At 37.6% G+C, this 18,273-nt stretch overlaps 1 protein-coding gene across 2 annotated transcripts in view; it reads left to right on the forward strand.

Annotated features, from left to right (window-relative positions):
• Window positions 1-18,273, forward strand: part of ZFPM2 (zinc finger protein, FOG family member 2) — a 312,872-nt gene that overhangs the window by 194,651 nt on the left and 99,948 nt on the right. For both annotated transcript variants that reach the window (XM_035318206.1, XM_035318207.1), the window contains one exon: window positions 9,475-9,586. In XM_035318206.1, coding sequence (XP_035174097.1) covers window positions 9,475-9,586 — 112 coding nt within the window. The remainder of the gene's footprint in view (window positions 1-9,474; window positions 9,587-18,273) is intronic.

Here is an 18,273-nt window from a genome sequence, read left to right on the forward strand (position 1 = left end):
TTATTATATATAAAATATAATAAGCAGAATATGTAACTAATAACTAATTTACAGTCATATGTAATGGAGAGTTTATAGAGGGCTTCTGCATATCTTCTTTTTATTTATTTATTTTCATGGATTCCTCAGATAAAAATAAAATATGTATGAAATTTGAACTTCTGGAAATGATGGTTTAAATAATCCATTCAAGTGTAAAAACATAAAATACAAAAGATAAAAACATCCAAAATTACTGCAAAATAGAAATTAATGAGAGTCACACTGAAAATATGCTGCAGGTATAGCAATCATTATCAACTGTTTCAGTGTAAGTAGTTGAATGGTGGGGAAAACCAGAATTAACCCATATGCAATATAAATACCTTCATGTCTTCTACAAAAACCTTAGTAATTGTCCTCATGATCACATGGAATATCTGTTGTCACATTAGCAAAAATTAACTACCATAGTCCCAAATGATCTTTGTGGTAAGTGAGCAAGTGTAAAATTATTAATAGGGGTTGACTGTATATCCCAGAGTTTAGACTCTCAGCCCATCCAGTGCAAGCTAGATGTTTGCAAACGTGCAGCTAAGCCTTACTGAGTGAAGTACTCATCTATTTAATGCTAAAGATATTTAACAAAAGTTAAAGGATTCATGCTCAAGCAAATTCCCTTGAAAAACATTTACTGACAAATGGTCTCATGGCTAGAAACAAGGACCTAATTCTCAGTGTAGGCAATAATTTATAACATGGAAGTTAACCCAGTAGGAAAAATGTACTGATAATTCAGGGTGAAAGTGTGCAAGCAGCACTGCATTATATCTTGTCTAAAGATAAGTTATACGTAGTGTGATTTCATCTGTACAGGTGCATGTCTTCTGTGAAATAGTATTAGCAAAAGTATTTGACTTCAAAGTAAAACTGAAAGGTTCAACACCCATGGCAGTACCTGAGCACTAAGACACAATTGCATGGACATGTTACCCACTGGTATCAACTCACCAGAACACAGATAATTCGTTTAGCACTTCACTAAGTTTCGGAAGATCCATCCTTGTTGCAGCAAAGTGCACTACCATTCTTCCAATGGTCTTAGGGAAAAAGAAGAGTTATCTAGACATAGTTAGATGGGTACATATCAAATGGACGAAAGGCAAAGGTAGGAGGACAGGGCAGGAGAGGAGCATCTGTGAAGCCAGGGTGAAGAGACTATTTAGGATGGAAGGGCCAGATTTAAAGCACATCAACTTGGGCAGTAAGGGAGGGGGAAGATCGATGAGTGTTCAGAGATCCAGCCTCTGTCTTTTGCATTCCTGTTCCTTGTTTGTCACATCCTCCAGGACCAAATGACAGGCAACAGAAGGAATCTCCTGAACCCTCATCTGGAACCAGTTGTCCAAGATCTGTGGTTCAAGCTACACATTAAGTATTTTAAGCTTTCATAGTTCTGGGGAAGAGTTTGAATATAGGTTCCAAAAGTATCCCATATATACATATATATATATATATAATATATATATTGTTTTTTACAATAAATTTGTATTTTTACATATATATATACATATATATTGCTGAATTTACAAGTTTGGGTGACTGATCTTACAGCATTTTATGCTCATAAACTTTTTACATAAATCTCCGTTATTCTTCCATTAATACCTGTCTGAATTTAGGAGAATGGAACATCACTCTACATTTGATATACTAAGTATAAGGGTTAGTGTTTTATGAGTAGACCCTGAATATCCTGATCCTGGCCATGTCAGGCTTCTCCAAATGCAGGAAGAGAGAAGTGAAGTATGAATGTGCTCTCAGAAGTCCACTGAAGACCTGGCACATTTCATGTTTGAGGAGAACCACTGCTGGGACTGAGGGAAAGAACAGCCACCATGCTCAGTTCCAGGAAGCTAAGCTGTGCTTCTACAGCCCTGGATCTGCAGAATGCAAGTATGGCTTGAAATTATATTTCCAGCTGTCCAAAAGCTTGTAATTCAGTGCTGAGCATTGCAATTAGATTTTTATAAAAATCTCATAGCAATACCATTATTTACTGAATCCTTATCTTCAGATTACATAGAACAAGGTAAGTTTGCTTTTTTATTTCACACCTAAATTATAGTGAGATTAGATTTGCTTTTATTTTTTTTTAGATTTGAAAAAAAAATACATTCCATCTAGGTAACAAAATGATCTCAATATTTATCGTTCATTTAGCTTTCACTAAGGACATTTTTCACCAGGCATGTTTGATATTAATAAATAATTTGGAATCATATCGAAGTCATGACAAGTGTTGGAAAATATTAATAGACCTAGGGTGTATCTTTTTTGTTTGAATATTTTCTTTGCTCTGTGTGAAGTTTTGTGGATGGATGTATGGTGAAATGTATGTTCAGCTTTGTCACTTGACAAGTGATGATCTCTTGGGGTAAACACCAGGGCTTCTCAGTTTCAGGGAATCCCAGCTGTCTTTTGGGATTCCATCTGTGAGTACATTTCTTCTTCTTTCTTTTTTTCTGAGTTATTTTTTTTCTGTAGTCTTTGTTTTGTTTTGTTTTGTTTTTGTCTGCTTGTTTATTTGTGTTTGAACCATTTAAAGGCTTTGGTTTGTCTACAGACTCTTCAGATATTACCAATTATCTTCTACTATCACCACAAAAAAAATAAAGCTGAAGAGACTGCATGTTCAGATAAGAGAAATCCCCAAATAAATAGCCAAATGTAAAATGTAATATATAGACCAAGAGTGATGCAAGCTGTTTCACAACCTGCTGGTCTGCAGATGCAGCACTGCTGTGTTAACTACCAGCGCTACATAACAAGAATCTAGAGTCCTGGGTAGAAAAAGGCATAAGGACTTTGTCACCCCTGCCTTGTCCAAGATACTGGGAAGTCACAATGACTCCTCCTTTTCTCCATCACTAGTTTCATGGTCCATCACAGGCAACAATTTGTTCATCTTCCTTTGTCCAGTTAGCATGGCAGAACACCAGGTACATCTGTGTAGGTAAGCAAGCTCATGTACTCTTCATCTATCTGTAAGCACAGGATGATACTCGAACAGTCCTCTGAAACAAGGGATTCCATAAAGTTGTGAAGTAGTAACTAAAACAGTTACTCTTGCATTTAGGATCTCACTGACACATAGTAGGGTGGGAGTGTGTTATGAAAACTAAAATTCCAGTGTAATTTTACAATTCCAGGTTTGGTGGAAACTGGAATTTCTTTGCTTTAATTGGTGGTGTTTATCATTGGCATGGAACCATGACACTGAAATCTTCCCCACATCTCAAATCTCATGTGAATAGAGAGGAGTTGCCTTCACATGTCTAGCAGAGAAAGCTGGGGCACCATGGAGTGCTGCCATAGGCCTTGACTGGCAGCCCTTGAGATAAATATTCTAAGACTGAATCTTTGTTGGAAAAAGAGAAGAGTTTTCAGGGAAGCTGCAGAAATGGAAACTGAAATATGGTCCAGCTGACTGCACACGTTTGTGGAACTAGCCCCACAAAAACATGACTATGTCTATGTGTCCACTGGACTGTTTGGATGGCCTTGTCTTATGATGGCCTTATCTAATGATTTTTAACCAGTTGTGTTGAAGAAATACATGAAGAGTCAATGTATGTTTGAGGTGATATAGTGGAGTTAGCACCCTTCTTGTTATTCAAAGACATCTTGGAACAAATATTAATTAACTAGGGATAGTTTGAAACCTATAAAAATCTCTGCTGTTACTCAGTCCAGAATGACCTCTTAGAAGACCTTCCCAACTGCACTGACTTGATGAGCTTATAAAGTTTTGCTGTATTGAGTGTGGTGACCACCAAAGGTCAATTTAACCTCTTGAGAGGGGATGTTCTGCAAATTCAGCATGTCAGAAGATATGTCAACCCTGCGATGATAAAACTGAATTTAAAATGAATTTCAAAGTAGAAACCTCCCTGTGTGTATTAAACCTTCCTGTGTTTTTGTATCCCAGACACATATATGAAGGCACCTGAGGTATATTTACAGCTCTCCTTCCAGCACAATCATTTTTTTAATTGGCTATTGAAAGTAAAACTGCACTGTGGGGCATTAGAATTTTCTACAAGGTCATGAAGACATTTTGGTAATGTTTTATCATTTATGGGAATGCAGACTCTTTGGAAGTTTTACAAAATCCATTTGTGGGAACCAGGAGAAATTAGAAGCAAAGCCCTTGAGTATATTAAGTCTCCAGCAGTTTGTCTCTGTTTTGGCGAGAGTACTTCAAGGAGGTAGTTTTGCCATTTTAAAAGAAAAAAAAAAAAAAAAATAGGTGAAGATAGAAATGCAGTGATTTTTCAATGAATAGTCCATCTCCTTAAATAACATTGAACACTTTTTGGAAAGCCATGCCTGGGACAGGGTAGTTATGTCACAGAGACTCACTGAGCATCAGCTTAATACCTATTTCTTTCTCTGGCACAGCTTCTTAGGAACCAGCTAGCAATGATAGGCATTTGACATCTGAATTTAAATGATTTCAAACAACTTGCTCATACCATATTTCCCTTCAATGTGGGGCTTTCCTCTAGTTTCTGCCAGGCCACACACATCATATGTTAGAAACCTTTTCAGGGAAGACCCCGTCTAAAGTTACCTTGTCAGCACTGATTCCTTTTAGCTAGAGTGCAAAACTATTTTCAGCACTCTGTGATGGCTATTTTTATCTCCATTAACCTCTTGACTGAATATAAACATTTATTGAGGGTTGCCTCCCTTGTTTGTCCAGTTGCTTCAAAGGTTAGTGAAAAGCGGATGCCTGCCTGACCACTTTTATCCTCATTAGCTGATTCTAATTGTTCCCTGAGAAATCACAATTTTGACCCTGTTCGTCCTTGTCAAAGTTGTCAGGTTATGGCATGTATAAAGACATTAGCAGAAATTGCATTTTCACAAGAAAATTATTCAAGTGTAGATGATGCATTTACCTAACGCAGAGCAGTGAACAATATTGCAGCTTTATGATGTGTCCCTGTTTCCAAAATTTGAGGTGCCTGTTGTATGGCCCCATCTTATGGACACCTGTGTTAGCAGTTCCCTATTGATTTTATTTAGGCAGTAGTCAGGATGTTCTGGTAAGCTTTGTAGCAGTCTGCAGCAGTTCTTTTGGAGACAGAAATACAATTTTGTTTTTTAAAGTCTTACTTTTTAAGCAGTTGTAATATTCTTGCTGCTTTGTCAAGAAAGCAAGAATATTACAACTGCTTTTTTTTTTTTTTTTATTTTTTATTTCTTTTTCTTTTAAGGTAGCTTTCTTAAGATGGAGATACTCCTAATAGCACTGCAAAAAATATAGCATGAATTAGTTGAATCTCTCCACCCTCCCAGTCCCCACCCCCATTTGGGGAATGACCAACTAAATGTTACAGTAAAACAAATACTTCTTATGAATTACAGAGTGATTTTCATAGTACACTCTGAGAACAGTAGCATACTTCAGTTCAAGCGGGATAGTGACCCACAAGTAGAGACCTGTCATGAGGAACATTTTGCCCTGCCAACAGTTTCAAGCCATGAAAGCCCTTTTTTACATGCCTCACTTGGTGGATCTCAGTTGTGGTTGTACAGTTGGAGCAAAGGACCTAGCAGGTCTCAATCAGGTGTCTCAAATAGACAGGTCCCAGGCTTCACAGGTTGTAACCAGTGCCTTAAATCCCACAGACACTTAGTGCAGATTAAAAAGCACTGGTGTAATGCGCGCAAAGCACAATATCCTGCTTTACAAGCAGGTTGCTTCATTCTGCACCAGCTTCAGCTTTCAAATGGATTTAAAATGTAGCCTCAGGTATAGCGCATTGCAGTAGTCTAATCTTGAGGTGATAAAGGCATGACTGATTTAACCATAGCTTCTCGTTATCTTGGACTGGGGTCTTTTCATTTTAACCATTTTAGGGAAATGGCCTTTCCTGAATCAGCAAGCTTTCTTCAGTTCTTACTACGTAATAAGCCACAACAAGAGCAAGCCTTTGTTAGTGATGAACAGCTCCTATGAACATGTGAACCTCACAGGATGCCAGACCCCAAGAACTGCTGTGGTGATCCTGACTCATCTTACAGCTCACACAATACGCCTCTGAGTTACTTCAAAGAGAAGCTATTGCCCATATCCCTTAGTGGAGCTGCCAAGCTTTACAAGCAGCCAGGGCCTTGTGAAGTTTTGCTTTCATATTAGAAGTTTATTACATATCTATACAGCTTGGAAGCAGAGCTATGGGAGAGTGGGAAATCCTTTTGAGGTGTCCACTGGCTCTTCTGGACTAGTGAAGCTGTGAGATGAAATACCCTGTTTCTCCTCCAGCCTATATGTGGTGCCTAGTGACCATTCACAGCTGCTGGACTGATTACAAGCTTTACTGCCAAGCTGACCTGGAAGCTAATTTAGTGATCTCCTTGTAGTTCTTTAAGTGAAAAACAACAACAACAACAACAACAAAACTGTAAACAGGGGACAGCAAAGTGGACTCGCATCCTCAGTGCTGGTGCTCACTCTACCTGCTACTGCTGCTTCACATCAGAATAGGTGAGGCACCAGCCTGGGCTCATCACATTGTCTAGAAGAAAATGGGGCAGTGGTCTGGGACTAAGGCCACCCACTTACTAAAGGAGAAACTAATCTCCATGAGAAAGTCAAATGGTGTCTCTGTATCTTATTTCTTTCTCATCAATATGTGGTTAAGTATAATCCTTTCCCAGGACATATTATTTGTCCTGCCTATGTAGATAATAAACTATTGCCCAGCACAAGAGAATTCTAATGTTATTTGAGGCTTTTTGATACCACCTTAATACAAATATTAATACCCTTACAGACAGGAGAGAAACAATGAAATGTCAGAAATGGGAAAAAAGAAAATAAGAAATATAAATTAGATCTTGTGAAAATTAAATAGAGGATCTCTTTTGCATTTGAAGTCTAGACATCCTTTCCCTTCCCTTCCCTTCCCTTCCCTTCCCTTCCCTTCCCTTCCCTTCCCTTCCCTTCCCTTCCCTTCCCTTCCCTTCCCTTCCCTTCCCTTCCCTTCCCTTCCCTTCCCTTCCCTTCCCTTCCCTTCAACTTAAAAAATAAACTTGTCTGAATGTCTGAATATTTTCTGGCATATTTTGAAAAGTCTACTGCCTGGATATTATTGCACTCAGTTGACTGCACTTGAAATTAGCAGAGACTGAGAGCACATACAAGCACAAAAGCTATGTTAAAGACTTGACTGAAATGGCAAGTGGAGAAATTTAGCCTGTGGTAGGAACATGCCCTGGCCATCCTCTTCTTTATTGCTATGCAGTCACGGTTGCTCTAGCTAGTGGTTGTGCTAAAGCTTGTATTTAATGTAGGTATGATTCTCAGTGCTGTGAAGAATAGTCACTCTTCCTTGTTTCAATAGCAGCCTTATGTTGTTTTGGTGTAAATGACACTAAAATCTAGACTTCTCTAAACTAGTATACCAAAATGATATTTTGATTACCGTTCATCTTATTTCTTGTATTTCTTTTTCAGTTCATGCCTCATTCCTATCGTTTAGTTTCTGAGCAGCCCATATGTAAATAATTTGCACTGATTTTATAATCGGCAATATCAGGCTTCTTGATAATTTATATATGAACTTAAGAACATTAAAAAAAAAAAAAAAAGTCTTATCCAACCAATTAGAACAGAGTTTTAAATCCAGATTCCAAACATATGCAGTAAGTAGGGATGTCTCTGGTAATACTTCACACGTGCAAGCACACTTTCTGCAGCTTCGTGTATGAAAGGCAATATTAGGAATCGAGACATAGCATGTCTCTGTTTTCAGCATTCTTACAGTAGATAGTTGTGTTGGTACTAGCTTTTACCTTCTTTTTACTAATTTCATTTTTCATTCATATCTGTTTCTTCCAAAACTTCTGAAAGATTGAGAATGTCATGTAGTTTATATAGAAGTATGACTTATGCATAAACATCTGTATGAAAAATGAAAAATATGAATGCAAATTAAACAATAAATATTACATTTGATAAAACAGCATTAGTGAAGAAATAGATCAGAAATCAACTGAAAAATATGAGAAACTGTGACTTCCAAGTGACTGTCTTCTTCCATCATCTTTCAAAAATATCAACATAGTGTTAAATATATAAGATCATAAAGTTAAATTTATGTAATATTATGATTTTTATCTTATGTAACTGAAAAGTTTAAATTATGTCTTATTTTCATGGGAATATAGCATGTTATGTGGTAACATGTATACTTCGCTACATCTACAATTGTGTGATTCCTTGATTTCTAGAACAGTCACAGATGATATATATGGAATATATAGAATATGAAAATATGCTTTTATTTATCTTAAAAATTTTAACTCTTTCAATCATACTGCATATCACCAATAGAACCTAGGCAACTGGAATTATTGATGAAATGAAGAATAATCAAATCTCTTTAAAAGGGTTGGAAAGTCTTAGAGAGGATTATATCCTGGATTAAAATAAAGAAATAAAGAAATAAATAAGTAGAAGTTTTGTGGTGATTGTTGTACTTTAATTTTTGGTTTTATCTTTGGTACAGAGAAAAAGAACTGTGAATGCTGAATGTCTAAGTGGCATTTCAGCACCACTTACTGAAGAAAAAATTCAGGATCAGACACAGCTTTTTTGCCATTTGATTAGCAAAAGGAGCTAAGTGTAAAGAAGTTTGAGCCCTTTGCCTTGTCTCCTCAAATACGAAAGTCTCTAATTATGGTATCTAAAATATACACAGGAGATGGTTTTGATAAATGTGCATCTCCTTGCTTGTAAGCATTTCAGGTGCAATGGATGTCATACTTTACTTCTGTGCCTTTGAATTCATTAATACAATTTCTTTTACAGTCTTTTTGGAGACAAAGTGTACTAAGTCATTAGCATTATTATTATTATTTCAGAGTTAGTAAAATCACACATCAACAACTCACAAAAGGGGAAAAATTCCATTATCCATTCAGAACTATTTCCTATGATAATACAAATGTTACCCAGGACAGATCTTTGAAATGGATACTGATTCTTTAAATTCTTTCCTGTCTGTTTCAGGAAATAGTGAGATCCTGCTGATAATGAAGTACAATGTGTCTAAAGTTCACTTCTAAACAGTTGGCTCTTTGCTGTGAAAGTCATCTGCATTCCCTTTATAATTCACAGCCACCAGAGATCTGCTTAATCTTGGAGATCTGATCCAATATCATTCGGAAAAATCCTTGATAACAGTTTCACCATTCAATCAATGAAAGAACCAAAGCTTACTGCTAAAAAAAAAATAAAAAATAAATAAAAATAAAAAAAAATGAGGCAGGGGAATAAAAATGAGGCAGGGGAATAAGACCTTGGCTTATGGGTTTGAAGATTTTGTTGTTGGCAAATAAAATGGTTATTACTATTATTATTCAAGTTCTTAATCAAGGCAAGCAAATGGCATCTGTTTGTTATCATCCTTCCTACAGAAGACAAAGGCTTCGGTCCCTATGGTACTGACTGCTGGCCCCAAGTGGTTGCTGGATGTGACTTGGCAAGGAGTAGAAGACAACAAAAACAACTGCATTGTGTACAGCAAAGGTAAACACAAGCTGGTTTTTGCTCTATTTCTTGTGCTGGGTATTGATGCAAAAATATACCTGTTGCATAACATGACAATGGACTAGTTTGTTTTCCTTTAAGTGGAATAGTTTTCATTCTGTTTCTGCTCTGATGTTCTTGTTATGTTGTTATGTTTTTTTGTTTGTTTGTTTTGTTTTGTTTTGTTTTGTTTCTTTTAATGATATAGAAACCCCACATGGTGTCTGTAGTGTACTAACTGCTTTATGAACATAGAAGGATGTCAGCTGATGTGACTTACTACCCATTTCCCTCTGAGAGCTAGAGCCTCTTGGCAAACCTCAGTAAAATCTATACACTTTAAATAGGTGAATGCAGTAACATTTTATAGGACATACCAGATAGCATTTCTCCATGTTACATTACATTATAGATTCCTAACTGAAATCATCTTTTATAAGGAGAATTTGAACTTGATTGGTCTATGATAAAACTTCATGTCAGCAGGGTAATAGAAGGTAACTGGAACTGGATTTCAGGGTTGTAACTTCGGACATTCCAGCCTCTGCATGACGATGCTCCGCTGTAATGCACTGGCTAGTGGAAATGCATATAATTTCTGTCTTATGCTAGTTGTCTGTTTATGTGAGATTTGCTCAAGTCAGTTCTTACAAAGCCCTCAAAACATGCTTTGTCTAACCTACCACATTGAACAGCTACTTTGGTTCAAGAGACTTTGTCTTTACCCAAAGAGCCTTGAGTTCAGTCCATTGTGTGAGGGACTATGCACCATGCTGTTTGGTCAGTCACTGTGAAAGCTTTGTAAAATGCAGTTATGATATCATTACAGTATGTTAAAAATAACACCAGAATGCACAGAATAACTTATTTAGTACAGCTGTTTTTGGCATTCCTGCTGAAGATCAGGTTGCAAAACTATGACTTTGCTTCCTTGTATTTCAATCACCAATCTCAGCACTTTGTGAATACTTCAGAACATGCACTGTTCTTGTTTAATTTCTTTTAGGTTTTATTTCTAACCAAACAGACCTACTGAGATCAAAGATTTGTTTGCTGAGGCAACCTAGTGACCATTTCAGCGTACAAGCATCCAGGCAAATAAACACCCATATCAATATATTAGCATACAAAACACTAATCATAACATCAAAGACTCCTAAAAACTTACTAGAAACAATTACAACTTGTTCCTATAATCATTGCAATTTATACACTTATAAGAGGATTGCTTTTAAACTGCCACAAGCCTTTGAAAGTTGAAACGCTGAAAACAGGGAATTTGCATGTTAAAAATGAGTTGCACACCAGGGTCTTATAAATTCTCTCTATTATAATTACAGAATGCCAACACATTCATTCTGCAACCTGAAACACCTGCAGTACTAGAGAACTGGGCTCATATCTAAAAAGGGTTGAGCTGCCCTTCCTTCACAGATTTCTGATTGCTGCCCAAGTGAAAAAGTTGCAAAGTGCTCTAATATAGGGAAGCTTTTCTCCTGAATACTGAACTGCAATTTGCTATTCATAGTAATAAATGTGGTTCACAGGCAAACTTTTCTGCAACAACTTTTTAATGTAATGGGAAATTACTTTCACTCCAAAATATGGCTTCCACAAATTCCCATAGGATGATGTCTTATCAAGTATTGTATTCTTTCTGTAATTACAATATTGAGCACATATATATCAGAAAGACTTTTCTTCTTCAAACTACCTTACAAACACTAACTAATTCATTAGACAGTTTCAGTGCTTTGTGATTGAATCTTTTTTATTTTTTTTAATAATAAAAACTTTCTGCAGTTCAGTACAATCTAAATAGAATAAAACATTGTTCTTTTCATTCAAATGTGCTGGATTTTGCCTCACTGAAAATGTTTGTTGTTTTAGTACTGGCTTAGCAAGGTACTGTGAGACAGTCATACAGTGTTCGAGGTAAATTCTGCAACAACTTGATTCACACAATGCAGGTGCCTATTAAAACTATAGATGAGGATAAATATGCACCCTAATTTATAAATGGCTGTTAATTCCCTGCAACTTGACTAAACTTATATGGCAATTAAGTTGTCCCTTCGCTGAATTCTGTTCATCCCTTTGCACTTGGAGCTGGCTGTTCTGTTCACCCTCAGTGCACCCTCAGCAAGTTTGCAGACGACACCAAGTTAGGTGCGTGTGTCGATCTGCTCGAGGGTAGGAAGGCTCTGCAGGAGGATCTGGATAGGCTGGACTGATGGGCCGAGGCCAGCTCTATGAAGTTCAACAAGGCCAAGTGCCGGGTTCTGCACCTGGGGCACAACAACCCCAAACAGAGCTACAGGCTGGGAGATATGTGGTTAGAAAGCTGCCTGGCAGAGAAGAACCTGCGAGTATTGGTTGACAGTCGGCTGAATATGAGCCAGCAATGTGCTCAGGTGGCCAAGAAGGCCAGCAGCAACCTGGCTTGTATAAGAAACAGTGTGGCCAGCAGGTCCAGGGAAGTGATTGTCCCCCTGTACTCGGCTCTGGTGAGGCTGCACCTTGAGCACTGCGTTCAGTTTTGGACCCCTCACTACAAGAAAGGACATGGAGGTGCTTGAGCAAGTCCAGAGAAGGGCTACGAAGCTGGTGAAGGGTCTGGAGAACAAGTCTTACAAGGAGAGGCTGAGGGAGCTGGGACTGTTTAGCCTGGAGAAGAGGAGGCTCAGGGGCGACCTTATTGCACTCTACAGGTACCTTAAAGGAGGCTGTAGCGAGGTGGGGGTTGGTCTATTCTCCCACGTGCCTGGTGACAGGACGAGGGGGAATGGGCTAAAGTTGCGCCAGGGGAGGTTTAGGTTGGATATTAGGAAGAACTTCTTTACTGAACGGGTTGTTAGTCACTGGAATGGGCTGCCCAGGGAAGTGGTTGAGTCACCATCCCTGGAGGTCTTTAAAAGACGTTTAGATATAGAGCTTAGGGATATGGTTTAGTGGAAGATTTGTTAGCGTTAGATCAGAGGTTGGATTCGGTGATCTTGGAGGTCTCTTCCAACCTAGACTATTCTGTGATTCTGTGTGATTCACCTACCCTTGACTTGAGCCCTGCTTGGATTTTTGTACTACTAAGATTAATTGGCTTGGATCACAAAACAATGTTTAATAGAAGATGGTAAAATAAATAAATACAATAATGTTTCTTCCTTCAATTTGTATCTCATCATTCCAGATTGCATTGCCTTGATTTGTGTTAGCTTTCTGTCTCCTACAGTGCCATTACTCCTAATGAAATGGCATGAAGTTGTAATGCAATGTTATTTTGTTGTTGTATGTGTATAATTTTGTTAGGTTGTTTAGCAATACATTGTTATTTCTGAAAGCAATTAGCTGAACAAATGTGTGGAATTGTACGTGTAGCAGACTTGGTCATCTGGGAGCTGTTTTTCTCACTGTACCCAAGATAAGATGAGTGGAGTAAATTGGCACATTTCTAAGAGGAAAATAAGTTCGTGAATTGTCTAGAAGTACATGTTACTGGTCAATCAGTTGACTTGGAAGCGCATGTTCTATTTCCTTTTAGCTGTAATAATACAGTGAAATCTTAGAGAACATAATTTTCCCCAGATCTTTTCAGAAGAGCATAGGAATGTCAGCCTGACTTCCAGTTCACTAGAGGCTATAGCCACCTTACTCAGCCATGTACTGCATACAGAATGATCACAGGGAAATTTTCAGTCCCAGAAGTCTGCTGTGTAGTTCCTATTGAAAATGAATCTGGACTGGCCAGGTAACTCCCTATTTGCCATCAAAATTCTCAATAATATTTTCACTAGGTAAGCAAACACTGAAAGTATGTGTGCATATGTGCATATATATGATGTACATACATAGGATTAGGTTGCTGTGTTGTTACAGTGAAATCCCAATTCATCTTCTATATACATCCTTAAACTGAGAAACTGGTTATTTAAAACCATGCATCAGAGCACTTTCAGAGTGACTAGCTATGAAATAAGTAATAAGTATTTAAAATTAATTTATTTAGTCTAGGATCACTTATTTCTATCTGTAGTTCTTATATCTGCATTTCAGTGACACTAGGACAATTCAGAAAAGGGAAAAACAGTGCATTAGTACAGTTTTTTACAAGCTCTGATGCAAGCTGGCTGCTCATGCCATGTACCATTATCCCATTCTATTCTTTTTCAAGGAAACTATAATTAAATTTAAAAGACATACTAATTTTGTTTTAATATTTATATCAAACTTCTATTGTGTTTCAAAACTAATTTCAAAACAATTTCAATAATTTAAGAGATGTCCTATGACAAATTTTAGAGACAGATTTTAGAAACTGTACTTTATATAGAATTACAAATCTGATCTTTAAAATAAACAAGCGACAACAACAAAGAAGCTTCAGAGTATCAGTAATTCAAGAAAGATTCATTTGTAGAAAGCATTAACACACGAACTTTATGTTCATCACAATGCACTTGAGAAACATTTATGCTTAACAGAGTTGTGCACCAGACCTTCTCTAGAACCAGAAGCAGGAGCCCCTCAACAGCCTGGGAGGGGCAGGAGTATTAACTGCAAACCTTCCACTGGGACAAAAGGGATTTAAAAAAATGAATTTGGACCCAAAATAATAGAAACTGTGTAAAGAAAGCAGTTGCACAGACTGAAAACCATATTCATATAAGACATTTTTATAGATATTATTTGAGCCATTTGTGTGAAATGTATGGATACTGTATGTTTAGTGGCATTGTTAAAACAGGGTGCCTGTACAAATATTTAGCTGTGGGAATTATAAAATCATAAGGCGATTAAGTTAGCTAGTTGTGAAATTCCAATATTGCTTTTTAAATGACTTCAGGATATAGGAGGTGCTAAGGTTATTATCTGTTATCAGGAATACAGCGGAATTGTACGACTGGATAATAACTAAACAACTGACACAATGTAAAATTACATTATCAGTGTGTTAAAACAAAATTGCGCCCTAAAGGAGTCTACATGCCAGCTCAGAGCTGCAGTGTAATTATGCTTAACTCTGATAATTAAAATACAACGGAGATCAACAGAATCATTTTCATTAAGAAAATTATTAATGATGGTGGTATAACAGTAATTGATTGCAGAGCACCACAGGATAACTCTGTGCAGGAAAACCAACATCTTGAATATATGTCTGGGACTGGTTGGTGGCATTGCACAATGCCACACATGCTTCCAGCTCAGGTGGGAGCTGGCGGCTGAGCTTTGTGCCGGGCACTGGCAGAAGATGGCAGCTTTTCAAGCCATGGTTCAGAGGGAGAGAGCTGGGTGCTGGGGGACGGCTGGTGGGATGGGATGGGATGGGATGGATGAGATGGGATGGATGGGATGGGATGGGTTGGGATGGGATGGGATGGGATGGGATGGGATGGGATGGGATGGGATGGGATGGGATGGGATGGGATGGCCACCAACCAGCCCCAGCAGTAACAGCAGCTCACCAGCTTCTGGAGCCATTTGTCATTTTGTGTCACGTTAGGCAGTGTTTGCTTTTGCGTTTACATTAGTGATTTACTGATGTTATTTCCTTCTCTGCCTGGCCTTGCCGAGTAGTTTATACCCTTTGTTATTACTGAGAGGATGCGGGAGGAGAAAAAAAAAAAAAAATGTCCTCAAGCCAGCATGGTTCCCAAATGAGAAGTGAGTGAGTAATTCTAGGGGCTGGAGTTGCCCTGGTGGTGTTGCCACTTGCTATCAAATGTCATAAAAAGCCTCTGTCCCCCTGCAAGTGAAATCACAGGCAGGGCTCACGGAGAGATTGTAACAAAGTCCTGGCGAGGGAGAATGTTGCCTAGGGCAAGAAGTGAGCGTTTTCATTTTCTTTTGGTGAACACAAAAAATCAAGGGGCGGGGGGAGGAATATTCTGGCGAGTGCTTCTCCACACAGCTCAGGACTGGGTGCCTGCTCCAACAGATGTTGCTTTTGAAAGCTGCCCAAAAAAGTCCATTCTCCAATCACAATAGAGAGCAAGCCTGCTGGGGTGGATTTACAGGATGAGATTAGTTAAAATGACAGCTGCCCACACTAAAACTGTGTCATGTAGCTAATTTATAAAAAGAAACCAGAGGCAAGGCAGAGCATAGGAGAGGGCAGAGCAGGAGTAGGGCACCCTGCTCTAGCAGTGCTGCCCGTGCATGCCTTGCCCTGGTGTTGACTTTAAATAAGTCAGTAAATACGGGACTGACTGCTTGTGGTTATTTGGCTATTGTATGTACCATGCTTTAAAGATACGAATGCAGCCAGGTTACATGAAGTTACTACTAAGAACTGGAGGCAGTTTTTAATTAATATTGTTCATATAAAGTAAAAAGTATATTTTTATTATATTAATATATTAATAATATATTAAAAATATAATATATATAATATATATATATATTACAATATATTAAGAAAAGTCAGTTTTTACAATGGAAGGATTTTTAATTTTTTCTTTAGTGAAAGAGAATTACTTTTCTTAGTTGTTCTATGAGGTCCTTGATATCTTTTTTTTCTCAACAAATACCTTTTTTTTTTTTCTACTTAAGGCAATGTAATGGTACATTGCTCCACAGAGAGGAGCAATAACATGAGGGACCCTAATGAGACACAGGTCAAAAATTATAAGGAGTTTAAACACTTCCACATGAGACTATGAGTATATTTTGTTTTGGGTCAGGGAACAAATTGTTTAATAGGCCACAGGCTAAATTGGGGCACAAATTTTAGATTGCAAGGGGCATTTTTCTGCATATTGTTAAGAACAAATTCTCTGAATTTACTTAGTCTGTTCCACGTGGACAGTAAGAAAATGGCAGTATCTGCCAGGAGATTGCTAATCCCTGTGAATGCCTCCATTAGCGATACTATAAAATAGTATCGTTATGAGGTCAATATACCTTCACAGTCATTGAAAGAAAGTCCCATAGGTACAGACATATAGACACGACTGCTAGGCAAGTAGATTGCTTCATTGATGCTTGGTTTTGCAGGGGTGTTGAGAAGGCTGGATGCCTAATGAAACTATCGCAGTAAAAACTATTGCAGATCAGTTCTGCTACTTTCTTCCTTAGCCACACAAGAAGAAAAATTTTTGTCCCCATGGCTAGTGACAGTTATTGCTGGCTGATGTTGTGGACTTAAGTCAGACAAAAGAGAAGGTGTGATTCCAGCCTCAAAGAACTCATAAAGCAGAACTGCAATTTTTCCTTATTTTTATTTTATACCTATGCAAGTAGACCCTGTGCAACCTGTGGGGGATTATCTGCTTTAGGAAGTTCAGAAGTCTGGGCCTTGCTTGTTTCTAATAATCAATAGAAATAAGGTAATTTTGTGCATCTTTACTGAATTTGTATATACATAATAGTATACACAGAATTATTGCATGACCTCTATATTCTAAGCATGTAGATAATAAAAGAAAGATCACAGGAAATGCAGGGGCATGGCTGCATTTCCCTTTTCAATGCAAAAATGCTTTTGTTCATTATTAGTACATTTCATTCACATAGCAGGCAAGTAACAGTTTTAGATTGTTCTCATTTATATACTTTAATTTATATATGTCCTTTTTATTTATTTTTTTTCTCTTGCATTCTTGTCACTTATTGTGTAGTTTATTTCAGAGTTTTAAATTTGAATTCCTTTTCACCTGTGGAGACAAGGAAATAGGCAGAACATTGACAAGAATCACAGTGAATGACATATTTTGGACTGAAGATGTAAGAAGCTGTAACTAAGTCTAACATTCACCTATGAGAACGTGTCAGGGATGGAAGAGAAACCCAGTCTGTACTTCACACTGGAATCTTGTGAAAAGAAATATTGCTTCAACTATTCAGGCCTGCTGGCTAAAATAAATGCAAGCATGATGCAGAGATATTTTTAGAGATTTTTTTTTTTTTTTTTTTTTTTTCCAGGACGTGTTTGCCCTCGTTTTTCTAAGTCGATTGCAGTAGAATCAGTAATTTAGAAATTATTTTAAGAAAAATGTTGTAATTATTTTCAGGATATAAGAAAGATGCTAGCTTTGTTTTACTTTCATTTTAATTAAATTATTTTTTTCAATCCATTATTGCAAATAAATATTGAGGACTGCAATGAACTACAAGCCTCATGACCCCTGCGGCTCTTGGTAGTGTTACCTGTCATCTTTCCTGCAAAGAAAAAGGGAAGGAAAAAAGCTCTCAAATTTGCTGAGCCACACATTTCAAGTTGCCGACAATCCCATCCATGAGAAAACAGAAGAAAATATATATGCACTCTGTCCTGTCAAAAGGCTTTCACCTTATCTTGAGAGACTGTCAGGGCAGGAACATCATGGAATGGACAGGAGTCTATTAAATTAATAAGCTGCTGGATGGTGTCTGGAGAGTTATGATGCTCCATAAATCCAGTTTGATCATGGTGGACAAGGTTTAAATCTGCAGACTTCTAATACACATCCAGGTCCCGGATTGGATTTGAAGTTTTGTGCTGGAGACACAGAGATAGTCCTGCAGCTTGTGAATTAAGATTTATCATTTTTTCATGCTGCCTTTTTTTTTTTTTTTTTTTTTTTTCCCACTTCTTGACAAAAATGAAAACACCTTAGGGATCCTGGCAAATGTTACTGCCTGAAATTAAAAAGCTGTTGTCAAGGTGAAACCTTGACCTAGAAGCCTAAAATCACACCTTGGTCATTCTT

Source organism: Oxyura jamaicensis, chromosome 2 (genome assembly GCF_011077185.1).
Source record: "Oxyura jamaicensis isolate SHBP4307 breed ruddy duck chromosome 2, BPBGC_Ojam_1.0, whole genome shotgun sequence".
In the NCBI taxonomy this organism is placed as follows: Eukaryota; Metazoa; Chordata; class Aves; order Anseriformes; family Anatidae; genus Oxyura; species Oxyura jamaicensis.